Here is a 14,310-nt window from a genome sequence, read left to right as displayed (position 1 = left end):
ACGCGGGAAACCGCGCGATTGCTGAGGTTCGGTCGGATACGTACCTTTAGAACCTTTGAAATTACAAATAAACACATTTCAAAAAGTTTTTACATTGAAAAATAAACAGTAAAATAAAACAAACGTGTATTCATTTTCTCCTTTAGATTCTTACGTAATAAATATTTAAACAGGAAGGGAAGGGGTCGGCTAGTTCTTATTTTTTCTTATATTAGAGGGGCAAGGGGTCAAAAACCAGCGAAAATAGTCTTACGTAATAAATGTATGGTCCCTAAGTAGGTTTTAAAAACAGGCAATGTGGCAACTTTAAAGTTAGCTGTCGCCTGCCTGGCTCTGGCGTCTACTGACATTTGATATAATTGTTTTATGTTTAATGTTTTGGCAAAAACGGATAATTTTGAATTTTGATACTCGTATTATTATATTTAATTGAAAAACAAGTTGAACAAAGTGCTATTAGTGTAAAATGTTTCATATTTCTGGACTTAAGCCTGTTGAAATTTAAAAGTTTAATAGTTAGTTAATATAAATATTATCCTAACCTCAAAGATTATTTAAGTTTCATTAAAAATGTTTTCCATTTGTCGGCAAACTCATCCTGCTACGGGCATTGAACACGCAATAAGTTGTTGCTTCTTCAATAATGATGAAGTATGTCTTATTACCGCTGGAGCAAATATTATTAAGGTTTTTAGGCTTTTGCCTGAAGGACACACGAAGGAGGTTAATGCCGGTATGTATTATATTTTTAACGTAATTATTAATTAAACGTTGATCTATATTGAATTTCACTTTACTTGCCCTTTTTTAAACTTATGGTTTTTGGTAAAGTGAAAACTTCGAAATTTGAAATTATATTTCGTTTGAAGTAAAAAAGTAGCAAATTTTGTTATTACTAGTTAGGATTTATTTTATTATCTCACAATTTAAAACAAAATAAAAAGATGCACCTTTCAATCCACAAAACCTAATTAATTCTGTTAAGGAATAATAAGCTTTACACAGTAATTAAAAACTGTTATAGAATGTATTCATAAAATAATATATTAATGCAAAAATTGTTAATATAAGGTAATAAGAATAAAAAGCATAATTAAAAAATATATATATATTTGTTAACTTGTAAATATGTTTTTAGCTGGTCAACCAATTCCACCTAAAATGAAATTAGAATGTTTAGCAACATATACTCTATGGGGCAATGTGATGTCTATTGCCTCTGTAAAATGCCCGAGTGCTGGTCGTGATTTATTGCTTGTTTCGTTCAAAGAGGCAAAGCTCTCAGTAATGCAATATGATCTGCAGACAAATAATCTAATAACACTTAGCATGCATTACTTTGAAGAGGATGACATGAAGGTATGTCTTATTTTATACATATATTTACCATACATAACATAGTTCTTATATGTTAAAATGATTAAAACACATGGTTCTATACTTTAAATTTAAAAAACAATTAACCAGTTAACATTTTTTCTTAATTTTTATTTAAATATTCTAGGGTGGATGGACAACTCATCCACATATACCCTGGATCAGGGTAGATCCCGAGTTTCGATGCGCTGTCATGTTGTTATATGGACGGAAATTAGCAGTATTACCATTCAGAAAGGATATCACTTCTGAAGAAGGTGATCCCTTGGAGGCTAAACCATTGGCTGATAGCAAGAAAAATGTAAGACATTTATTATATATATTTATTCAGTAATTTGTATGTACTAAGTTAGTTGTATATATTTTATTTATTTATTTATTTATTTTATGAGTCTCCAACAAAAGATACACACTAAGTACATAGACTAAAAATTAAACAATATAAGGGTTACAAGTTGTGTGCTCCTTCAATTATAGGAGACCACAGCATGCACTATTAAGCAAAAAATGTTTAAATGCAATTAAGATAAATAGTGAAAAAAATAATAGATAGCAGTAAAATACAAATATAAATTAGAAACTTTAATTTAAGAAATGGTTTTAAATTTAAGAAATTTATGAAAATTAAGTTTATTAATCAACCTTCTTTTTACATTAGTTTAAAAGTTTAGTGAGACATTCTGAATTTGGAACAACTGTAACAATGAATATTGTGGTCATTATTATTCCTAGAAAGTGTGTTACATTATCTGTCTAGATAATGTAGGTAAAGGCTCTCTAGCCTTGGAACAGCAGCATTATGTCCTAAGTTTGATTGAAATATAGGAATATTAAATAGGTTCTATGCTTTTATACAGAGATAATAAAATATGATAGGATATTTATCTTTAATACTCTATTATAATTGTGATTGTTATATGTAACAACATGTAAATGACAAGTCATTTACTTTTATATAATATATATATATATATAACATAAACATGTCAAGAACTATTTGTAGTGCATTTATTAGAGCATTTAGAAAATCAATTGGTTTATGTAATGTAATGTATTTTTTACTCTTACTGCTATTGAGATATAGTATAGTAGATACTGGCCGTGCAGAAAACCTTTACAAACAAGAGCAACAATATTTCTTCTTCAATTGTGCACCAAGATCGACCCTTATCTTTATTTATTCCTCTTGTTTACAGCAACCAGCACAGCCAATGACTAGAGCACCTACACTGGCATCTTATGTCATTGTATTGAAAGATCTCGATGAAAAGATAGACAATGTTCTTGATATACAATTTTTATATGGATACTATGAGCCGACACTGCTATTGTTGTATGAACCTGTTAGGACTTTCCCTGGGTATGTAATTTTATATCTTCATTGTAATAAACTTGATGATATATTAAATTGTTAATGAAAAAATAAACCAATTAACTTTTCACTGAATGAACTAATCAATAATTCTTATTTAGTACTACCAACACAAATGAAATTGGAATTTGCAAGTTGAGATTGTTCATAATCCCATTGATCTGAAATCACGTAAAGCCGTTAGTCCTGACGTCTGAACTCATACCCCAACACAATATCTCCTGCACAGTTGACTTCCACGGAAAGTGGTTGCCATGCTCGGTATCAGTCAGATCAACATCATCATAATCACATACTATATCTTTTCAGACGCACAGCAGTACGTAGCGACACATGTGCGATGGCCGGTGTCAGCTTAAACATGAGCGCCAGAGTTCATCCAGTCATCTGGGCCACTGGGGGCCTGCCTTTTGATTGTATACAGGCTGTTCCAGTGCAGAAGCCACTTGGCAAGTTCTTCTTTTTAGTTTTTATTTTGATAAAATGAATAAAATATTTGTTTAACCTTGCCTTATTTGGATGGATTAAATAACACTTATATTTTATTATCAGTTTTCTATGCAAGTGTATATTTGAAGTGCTATTTTTTTTTTCAGGCGGTTGCTTAATAATGGCTGTAAACTCGTTAATATACTTGAATCAGTCCGTTCCGCCGTATGGCGTCTCGTTGAACAGCATCGCAACCCATACGACCAACTTTCCATTACGTGAGTACATGTCGGAGTAGTACAGAGAATATTTGAAATTTCATAAGTGAACTCTAAGTTTGCATTAATTAATATTTAAACTTATAGAAATTATAATTCAGTGAAAATTGTTTTATAATATGACATTACAGTCATATTTAAAAAAAAAGGAAACATTCCTTTAATAATATTTTTTAACTTAAGAATATATTCATTCTTTTTTTAAATATTGTCAATTAAAAATCATCAAAAAGAATAATGTCTGTGTGGCTGATCAATTTTGAACACTTCGGTCATTTTCAACGAAGATTTCGCTGGAAGTTAGAAAAGTAAAAGTATGCAACTGAAGGTCCGCAAACGTGTCCTCCAGCAAGTACACCCTGTTTCTTCCTATGTGATGGTAATCCAGTAGAAGCGTAGAGAGCCTAGGATCGGAGCGGCGTAGGCGGCGTAGCTGTATAACGCTGTGTCCGCAGGCATCCAGGAGGGCGTGTGCGTGACGCTGGACGGCGCGCGCGTGGCGTGGCTGGGCGACACGCGGCTGGCGCTGGCGCTGCGCGGCGGGCAGCTCTACGTGCTCACGCTGCTGTCCGACTCCGTGCGCAGCGTGCGCAGCTTCCACCTCGACCGCGCCGCCGCCTCCGTACTCACCTCCTGCGTGAGCGCCCGTGCCCTGTGCCGCTCCTCCTCCCCCGACCAGAGTCCGACACGTTTTTCCGCTTACAGATGTGCGTGATAGAGGAGGACTTCCTGTTCCTCGGCTCCCGTCTCGGGAACTCCCTGCTGCTGAGAGTCACGGAGCGAGAGAATCGGATGCTCTTCTCGGTCGATAAGCCGCTGGAAGCCACGGTCGATCTCACCGTATCCGAGTCAGGTAATATTTCGATCCTCCCGTGAAGCCATTTACCGATTTTTGATGATAAGAAAGAAAAAGTTTTTATTATAAAAATTGACGATAAATATATATTTTTTCAGATAGGGAAAGGGAAACCACCACCGCGGCCCCCGCCCCCAGCAAGGAACCCCAGAAGGAGCCGGCGGACCCGAGCGCCAAGAAGCGGCGCATGGACACGATCACGATCAGCGACTGCGTGGCCAGCAACGTGATCGAGATCTCGGACAAGGACGAGCTGGAGGTGTACGGGTCCGACATCCGCACGTCGACGCAGCTCACGAGCTACGTGTTCGAGGTGTGCGACTCGCTGCTCAACATCTGCCCCATCGGCGACGCGTCCATGGGCGAGCTGCAGCTGCAGGCCGAGCCGCCGCGCCGCGCCGACGCGCCGCCGCTGGAGCTCGTGTGCTGCAGCGGCCGCGCCAAGAACGGCGCGCTCACCGTGCTGCAGCGCTCCGTGCGCCCGCAGCGCGTCACGGCCTTCGACCTGCCGGGTGAGGCGCCGCGCCGGTCGTCCGCTCGCCTAGGCCCGGCCTCGCAATCGCGCTCTAACCGCTCCCTGCGCAGGCTGCGCGGACATGTGGACGGTGATCGGCGAGGCGGGCGAGGGGGGCCGAGACGCGCACCGGGATATGGAGGGCCTGCACGCCTACCTGCTGCTGGCGCAGGAGGACGCCACCATGGTGAGCGCTCTCGGATACTTGCCCACTGGAAAGTCTATAACGAATGATAACGATCGATCGAATTTATTTATGACCAAAGAATACCTAATTCTATATTATTTGATTTTTATTATAATCGTTTTAAAATTCCTTCACTCCAGGTCCTGCAGACGGGCCAGGAGATCAACGAGGTGGACAATTCGGGTTTCATGACGAGTGCGCCCACAGTGTTCGCGGGGAACCTCGGCAATAACAAGTTTATGGTGCAAGTGACGACATGCGCCATACGACTTGTGCGCAGTGAGTGGTCGTGACGCCAATGCGTACATAAATTTATACCAGGCTGGCAAAACTCGGCTGATATTATTCGGCCTGGGTATATAACTTATATACCCATGTGATACGATGTGCCGAAGCGATATCTAGCGGCCACTCGTAATGAATTAGATATATAGCAGAAAATTCTCTTTAAAAATATACATATATATGTCGGCTGTCACTGTAAGCGTTCAAACACTGTCGAAGCTCCAACCGTTCATCTATAAAGTGCATTTAATAATTAAACGTATAAATATTTTCATATACTTTAATGTTTATATATTCTTATGATATAAGTTCTGAAACACTGAAACAAAGTCAGATTGTGTAACTTGGTTTTAAATTTGAACGGTCATTGGTCGAGGGCCGGTGGCGTTATTGACGACCAATGGCCAGGTTCAGGTTCAGGTTCAGTCAGATTGAAATTTAACTTTGCTCTAGTTTTTCAGAATCAGACGATAAGTTTTACTATCGACGTTCTGATTTCAATTTTGTGGTTCTATTTGTCTTTTGGTTATTGTCGGCCACGCTCATAGTAAGTTACACCTTTAAACAATGAATAGGAAGCGGTACAATCGAATGCATCGCTAGTCTTTCTGTAAATATTTGACGGTAACTCGGTATTCGGTGTCCGAGTGAGACTGAGGTGCGCTGCGCAGACGGCGCGCTGGTGCAGTCCATCTCGCTGGAGTGGTGTGCGCGCAGCGCGGCGGCGGCCGACCCCTACCTGTGCGTGGTGTCCACGTGCGGCCGCGCCCTCGTGCTGGCGCTGCGCGAGCTGCGAGCGAGGGACGCCGCGGTGAGTGGGGGAGATTCCCTGGACTGGAGTGTTGCTAATATTGTTTAAAATAAAGTATAACCCGACCGTCACGCGCAGTCGGCGCGGCTGGCGCCCACGCGGCAGGCGGTGGCGGCGCGGCTGCGGCGCGCCGTGCCCTACCGCGACCTCAGCGGCCTCTTCGCGCCCGCCGACGCGCCGCAGGTACGCGCCTTCGCTTTAGTTCATGGAAACCTACGTCGCCTCTACCTCGCCTCTGCCGCGGTAATGCCGAAAGAAACGCATCAGAGCTACGAATTGCCCGGCACTTGCGACGTTTTGGTTGTGAAATTATTATTCTCTATGAGCGATCAGGCGCTGCATGTTTTAATATTTTCATTAAATGACGTAATAAAGATTAATGAATGCTGTATCGAACAGTTTTGACTCTTACCTATAAGTGTGATGATAATATTATATACCTATTTAATAAAACGTTTAAACTAATACATATACACAGGTTAAGGGCGAATTTACCGGTAAGATGAAAGGGAAGAACGTAAAGGCGGAGGGATTCAAGCCGGACACGGTTTACGAGTTGAACGATGAAGACGAGCTACTGTATGGGGGGGACCAAACGCCGGCTTCTATGGCCAGTGTAAGTATATATTTCAACAATAATTACTTATATTTTCTTGCGTCCCGTGCCCCTCAAATGTTTATGTTTAAGTTGATACTGTCATTGCGTGGCTACAAGGGAGACAGCTGAAAATCAGCAGAGGGATAAAAATCCCTCATAGCCTGAGCTGTCTCCTTTTGACTGCACACAAGTTCATATTCATTATATTTAATTATTTTTTCTTTATTATTATGTTGTTTTTATATCCATTTTTGTATATTTTTTTTTTTTTCTTTATATGTGTGTATGTCAATAAATGTTTTTTCTTTCTTTCTATATATATTATATTTTTAATATAAAATATTATTATGGTGATTACATTATTTTTCATTATGGAATTATTTATATAACTAACTTGGTGGTAGGACTTTGTGCAAGCCCGCTTGGGTAATATTTATTAAAAGTTCCCATGGTTGCTGATCCATTGGTGTTGCAAATAATGTCTATGGGTAGTGGTAACTATTGACCATCAGATGGCCCAACAGCTCGTCTGCCAACCGATGATATTAAAAAAATGCAGAAAGTGCTAAAACTAATTATATTATGAAGTGAAGCCGTGGCCTGATAGCTAAAATTGATTATTTAGTTGTTTAAGTGTGCATAAGTTTCTCAGTGGGGCAGTGTTTACATGATTTTAATAGAAAAACGATCTCAAAATCGCTGGCGTAATCGCGTCTCATATCCGATAAGTGATAAGCTGGCAAGTCTCCTTCGTCCCGGCAGATCCTGCTGCAGGAGCAGTCGCTGAGCGCCGGCGTCCCGCGGCGCGCGTCCCGCTGGTGGCGGGGGGGGCTGCAGGAGCACAAGCCCTCCTACTGGCTGTTCGTGGTGCGCGACAACGGCAACCTGGAGATATACTCGCTGCCCGAGATGCGCCTCGCCTTCCTCGTGCGAGACGTCTGCGCCGGCGAGCGGGTAACCCTCCCCCTCTTGTAGCGAGTGCATCACCATCACACCGATTTACTAATAACACTGCGAGCTGTGTATTGAAAAGGACAAGCGTTTGTTTACTTAACTAGCTAACGCTCTGCCAGCGTTTGCATTAGCAATGACCATCCAATTTGTTTGGCAGCTATTATTTCATACGGCTCGTACTAAAATGTTCTCCATACTCAAATGCGTTCAATTGGAATCGCGATAACTTGAACGATGTTTTGGCCGAAATATTTATATTCGTAGGATCAATATGTGAATTATTTTAGGAAATGCATTATGATCTGTTCACGAGCATATTTTATTTGTTTGCTAAAGTTTACACTATATATATACCCATTAGCCAAAATCTGGACAGCGCGATTCAGGAAAGATACATATTCAATTAGCGCCATCTATGATGAACAGATGTAAAAAAATTAAAATTGTTGTCCAATATTATAGTAATCGATCACTCTTTAATCGATCTGTTTAATAATAAGAATAAAAAAATTATTTAACAATCCCTTAAAAATTGTAGGTGTTGGCTGACAGTCTAGAATCAGTGCCGATTATGACCGAAATGGCGGACGAGGAGGAATTGAATACCGGCCACAGTACCAACGTCGACCGCCTTCAGGAAATTTTAGTCGTTGGTCTGGGGTACAAGGGCTCCAGGGTGCTGCTGCTACTGCGGCTCGATGACCAGCTCATGATTTACCAGGTAAGAAGGTGATTTTTTACTTTCGTCCCGTAATTTGATTGGTAATTAAATTGAAATGAATATGCAAGATTTAGAATAATATAACAGTAATATTTTTTTTTTTATTTTACAAACTTAGTGGAAGTTTTAAGCGGACTCGACAATTACCTCAATGTAAAATTTAACTGTTTGAGATCGATAATGCATCTCTGTGTGAACAAGGTCAATAAATATCGGTATTTTAGACATCGGCACTGTTTCCTATTAATCACACGTAAAGTTTAGTTCAAAAGTTGTTGTTTGTCGCCGCGACGTCGGTGCGTGTGACGTGACGTGACGTGACGTGCCGTGCCAGCGAGTGCGGCGTCAGTGCGAGTGAGTTGCAGGCGTACAAGTACCCGCGCGGCAACCTGAAGCTGCGCTTCTCGCGCGTGTCGGCGGCCTTCTCGTTCGGGTACCGCGGGGGCGCCGCGCGGCCCGCCGACGCGCCCGACGTGCGCCAGCTGCGGTACTTCGGTGAGTGCCACTGGGAGTCGGTGTAGCGGAAGTGATCCCGATTTACGATTGATATATATTACTGTATTTTAATTTTGTGCAATGAAGCCTCCCTACTTGAAAAAAACACAGCAAAACTCAATCATATATCTTTGACAGGTAACGTGGGTGGTTACAATGGAGTGTTTATTTGCGGTCACAACCCTTACTTCCTACTTTTGGGTGCTCGAGGTGAGCTCAGACTGCATCCCCTATGTCCCGATGAGGGATCGGTCTCCTCGTTTGCATCCTTCAACAATACCAACTGTCCACAGGGATTTTTGTACTTCAATGCTAAGGTAAAAAAATGCCCACTTATTATATTGAAAAACAAGTTGTTCTGTAACATATATATTTTATTTCTATAGTTATTAATTATTTTAATCTACTGCTGAAACGAATGGAGTCATTAGCAAACAGTATATCATGTTTGTTCCCTGCAAGAAAAACGAGTCATTTATATATGTGAGGAACAGAAAAGATCCAAAAACGTGTCCTTGAGGTACTCCAACAGAACTCGGACACTAGGAGATCTTTTTCTACTGACATGAATCTTCGGAGCCTCGAATAGTATTGTTACGATAAGAATCCAAATGCCAGCTGCTCAGCCCGCCTCCGCCGGCAGGGCTCGCTGCGCATCTCGCTGCTGGCCACGCACCTGTCGTACGAGGCGGCGTGGGCCGTGCGCAAGGTGCCGCTGCGCGAGACGCCGCACGCCGTGACGTACCACGCCGAGTCGCGCACGTACTGCCTCGTGTGCTCGGCGGCCGCGCCCTCGCCCTCCTACTACCGCTTCAACGGCGAGGACAAGGAGCGCGCCGACGAGAACAAGGGCGACCGGTGAGCCCCGCCGCCGCCGCCGCCGCCGCCGCCGCCGGTGGGCGAGTCTCGGGCGAGTTTTGATCCTTTTTATGGTTCCAGGTTCCCGTACCCCATGACGGAGAAGTTCGCGGTGATGCTGTTCTCGCCGGTCTCGTGGGAGGTGATACCGAACACCCGGATAGAACTGGACGAGTGGGAGCATGTCACCTGCTTGAAGAACGTGTCTCTGTCGTATGAAGGCACTCGGTTAGTATGATAGATGCGAATGGCACATACGCTGCCAATGATAACAAAAATAAACTATTATAATTCAAACAGCACATGTTACTATGATAGAAAAAGAGGTTTAATTTTAACTACACAGTCGTGTGATCTCACAAATTGAACAACCAATTTCAGCGACTTCCATATTTAAGTTCAAAAATGTTGTGTTAATAGTTACTGATGATAAAATGGTTTAAGTCTGTATTGACAATATATCTTTGAATCTCAGATTAGAAATTGTTTTTTTGTATCAAAACTAACTAACTGATCCATCGACTATAACATCGAAAAAAAAAATTTTTAAAGGCTTGTTTTAAGTCAGTTTACCAACGAAACCAAATGTGGCCGGGCAACCTAAATGTTTTCCTTATTTAATGTGAAACTAAATACTGACACATGGACCCGCTACGAAATGCCGCCATTGAAACTTTGTTCCCAGGTCTGGTCTGCGAGGTTACATCGCGATAGGGACAAATTACAACTACGGTGAAGATATTACTTCTAGAGGAAGGGTAGGAATTTTATACCGTTTTTACTTCTGAAATATACTTCTAAAAGAACCGTGAATTGTAAACTAACAAATCGTATCATTCATTTCATTTCAGTAAAAAATGATATCAGCATTTTCATGACAGATTTACATTTATATGCAACTCAAAAATGATAAAATTATTTGTACGATTATAACACTATTTAATTTATACTTAAAATAATGCATTAAGTGCTTGGCGGTGAAGGAAAACCTCGTGAGGATTGCCTGATAAAAAATTGTCATGTGGTAGGATAGAATCCAAGTCTGATGTAGAATACTAACGGGATATCATGAACAGTGATTCTTCAGATACGATGAAAATAACATATCAATATTTCACAGATAATAATCTACGATATTATAGACGTTGTACCGGAACCGGGCCAGCCTTTAACGAAGAATAGGTTTAAGGAGATTTATGCGAAAGAACAGAAAGGTCCGGTCACGGCTCTCACACAAGTTCTCGGGTTTTTGATATCTGCTGTTGGACAAAAGGTATGATTTGTTTTAATTTAGTTATTATAATAAAGCTCTATATATATTCTTAAGTAAATAATCTTTTAAATGCCAATGTATTTAATTTGTTTGCTCTCTCTTTCTGATGTTTGTACGGCAAAAGAGATTGTATTAGCAGGTCAGGAAATTATTTAAGTATAATATTGCTTTAGTGAATGACTTTAGGATGACTATCTTATTTCATTATATCGAAAATCATTTATTTGTGCTTTAAAAAGATATTTTAATTTACATTTGTTTTTCCAGATCTATATATGGCAACTCAAAGACAATGAACTAGTGGGCGTGGCTTTCATAGACACGCAGATTTACGTGCACAGGATGTTGGCTGTGAAGAATTTAATTTTAGTAGCGGATGTTTACAAATCGATTTCGTTATTGAGGTACCAGGACCAGCACAGGACACTCTCGTTAGTGTCGAGGGACTTCAGGACGGCTCAGGTATGTTCTCTAATAAAATCAATCTCAATGTGATTGCTCGTTAGTTTAGTATTATAGCTTATAGTCAAAGTCTAATTTAAGTCAAAGTCAAAATCAAAAATCTTTATTCATTGAGAAGTGTTTACACTTGCTTATTGATAGTCAAAAATCTACCACCGGTTCGGAAATTAACACCTCGGACCTGAGAAGAACCGGCGAAAGAAACTCATTTCATTTTCACAAATACAGTATAGTTCATGTACAATAATAGTAAACACATTTTCGTAATTATTCGTTACATTATATTATAATGTCACAGACTCCAATCTTCTGAGCTCAAAGCCTAGAAAGATCAGGCTGAGGCCAGTAAAAAGTTATTCAGTCTTAACTAAAAAAAAGCAGCTGGGATATTAGCGTTGTTTAAATTTCTCTGTCCCTCGGACTATGAGATATGACGAGTAGCTTATATATAAACCCACTTCAGCAGCAAAGTATATATATATTGTTTCCTTGATGGTAATTACACTTTCCTTATACAGATTTACGACATGGAGTTCATGGTGGACAATACGAGTCTCGGTTTCCTGGTGAGCGAGGCGGAAGGGAATTTCGCCCTCTTCATGTACCAGCCCCAGGCGAGGGAGAGCTATGGAGGTACATCAACTGATTTCAAATTAAATTTACATCTTAATTAATTATTGGGTCAATTTTCATATTTTCTAACCTGTACATAGAAATATAATTTTTCTATATTTATTCAATCCGGCTGTACTAATTGCCAACGCCCCCGGCAGGCCAGCGCCTGATCCGCAAGTGCGACTACCACGTGGGGCAGCAGGTGCACGCCATGTTCCGCATCGCGGCGCGGGACTCTACCACCCGACATTGCACCGTCTACAGTGAGTGTACAGGGGAGGGGGGGGGGGACACCTCCCGCATCCAACGTACTAAACTAAATATGAGAAACATTTAACACATAATGCACAGTCTTCAATATAAGAATTATTATAATTACCTCTACGTAGTATGTATAACATAATAGATACGATAACATAAATTAAAAACCACCTATATAAAAAAAAATGGCATAGCGTGCTTTTCATAATAACTTAATGATTAAATATACTTCTCTCCAGCGACCCTCGACGGCGGTCTGGGCTACGTGCTACCGGTCTCCGAGAAGGTTTACAGAAGACTGCTGATGTTGCAGAACGTGATGAATAACTACTGCTGTCATATCGCAGGGTTGAATCCGAGAGCATACCGGTACAGACTAGATATTTTATATATAGATTTCATGTATTACCAATAAGCGAGCCTTGGACCACTCGACGACGCGTGGCTTCCTCTAGCCACACACATTTTAAGAAAGTAACAGATTTTAAAAGTCCCACGACAGGTCAAAAACCATTACTCTCCTCTGAACGACTGGATTTCCGTCTCTGACAGTCGAATGGACGTTCATATTGTGTAAACGTAGACCGGGAAATGGAGCATTTCCCGGTCGCATAGGGCAACGGGGGCCGGGTCGGGCTCAGCGACTTGGTATGGACCCGAGCATGAGTGTGTCGCAGGACGTACAGGAGCGCGCGGCGCAGCGTGGGCGGCGGCGCGGCGCGCGGCGTGCTGGACGGGGACCTCGTCGCGCTCTACGGCGGCCTGCCGCGCGCCGACCAGCTCGACGTGAGTACGCACGCAGGCACACGCACACGCACGCGCACGCAGACACGCGCCCACGGATACATAAACGAATACACAAATATATAGAATTTATTTATCTATACACTCTACATATAATATTTAAACTTGACTTATAAGAAAACCTATTTTGAGAGAACACATCTAGTATCAAGTCTAGTACCTATAAAGTACGTGTTGTACTTTATAGGTACATACGCTTAGATCTTGACTTAAGATGTCATGTCAATTCAGGTTCAAAGTTATTTATTTTCTTCTTTATCTTTAGTCCTCCTGCCATTTAAATCGACTGTACGTAGTATCGTCCTACTCCGTTATCGATTCGTGATCGATACGAATTCGATTGTTTTTGTGTTAAGGCTAGTGAGTCTCCTGGGTTCAAATTTGGTGACCAAAATTATTATAAGGATTTGCATTTGCAAGCTTAGGTGGATAAAAAACTGCTTTGACAAGAATTATTATAACTAGCTACCCCTTCCGTCTTCACGTACAATAAGGGTCTAATGTTAAGTTTATATTGAAGAACAAAGTCGTTTCCGGTTAAGAAAGTTCAAATTCTCGACTTTTCTCTACTAAAAGATGTATTAAACATATAAATCTTCCTCTTGAATCAGCCTGTTTATTGATGTTGATTAGTGAACCGCAATAAAATCCGTTACGTAGTTTAAAAGATCGAAGCGTTGAGACAGCGGGAGGCGGCTTTGTTTTATACTATGTAGAGAAGCTGCGGTCATACCTGTGAAAGTTGAACTCTTTGAAAATGGTCGATCTTCATAATCTGAACCATACATCTTTTTTACAGATTGCCAAGAAAATAGGTACGAAGGTGGAAGAAATATTGGGAGATCTCTACGAGATTGACAGACTGACCGCTCATTTTTAGTTCTAAGATTGTCTTGTAAATATTATGAATTACATTGTTTGATTACTGCAAAGGTATACTTTTATTTAACCGACTCAATTCGAAGTGAATAATAATGATATATGGTCATACACACTATAAAATTTACCTTTAGTTATCCTTAGTATTAAATATTATAGCATTAGAACGAATCAACAATTAAACAATAAATTATTTTGTGTTTTATTTTATAATAGTTTGCGCTCATGTGTGCAGGGGGGGGGAGGTACTGTATGTCGTTTTCTGCACCCCTGACAACGAA

General features: G+C 40.8%; 1 protein-coding gene across 1 annotated transcript; it reads left to right on the top strand.

Moving 5' to 3' along the window:
* Positions 1-344: 344 nt before the first annotated feature.
* LOC113395195 (cleavage and polyadenylation specificity factor subunit 1) lies at positions 345-14,082 on the top strand. Its single transcript, XM_026632766.2, has 28 exons — positions 345-733; positions 1,139-1,359; positions 1,505-1,678; positions 2,574-2,737; positions 3,059-3,198; positions 3,346-3,456; positions 3,912-4,093; positions 4,162-4,309; positions 4,411-4,824; positions 4,898-5,013; positions 5,154-5,292; positions 5,970-6,109; positions 6,188-6,292; positions 6,588-6,725; positions 7,470-7,661; positions 8,200-8,382; positions 8,748-8,877; positions 9,016-9,194; positions 9,521-9,735; positions 9,817-9,963; positions 10,421-10,493; positions 10,856-11,008; positions 11,276-11,470; positions 11,989-12,103; positions 12,244-12,348; positions 12,586-12,715; positions 13,024-13,132; positions 13,950-14,082. The coding sequence occupies exons 1-28, from the start codon at positions 571-573 to the stop codon at positions 14,028-14,030; spliced, it is 4,362 nt and encodes a 1,453-aa protein (XP_026488551.1). The 5' UTR covers positions 345-570; the 3' UTR covers positions 14,031-14,082.
* The last annotated feature ends 228 nt before the right edge of the window (positions 14,083-14,310 follow it).

Source organism: Vanessa tameamea, chromosome 23 (genome assembly GCF_037043105.1).
Source record: "Vanessa tameamea isolate UH-Manoa-2023 chromosome 23, ilVanTame1 primary haplotype, whole genome shotgun sequence".
NCBI classification, from domain to species: Eukaryota; Metazoa; Arthropoda; class Insecta; order Lepidoptera; family Nymphalidae; genus Vanessa; species Vanessa tameamea.
Note: the sequence above shows the minus strand (reverse complement) of the source record. Positions and strands in the feature narration are given on the sequence as shown.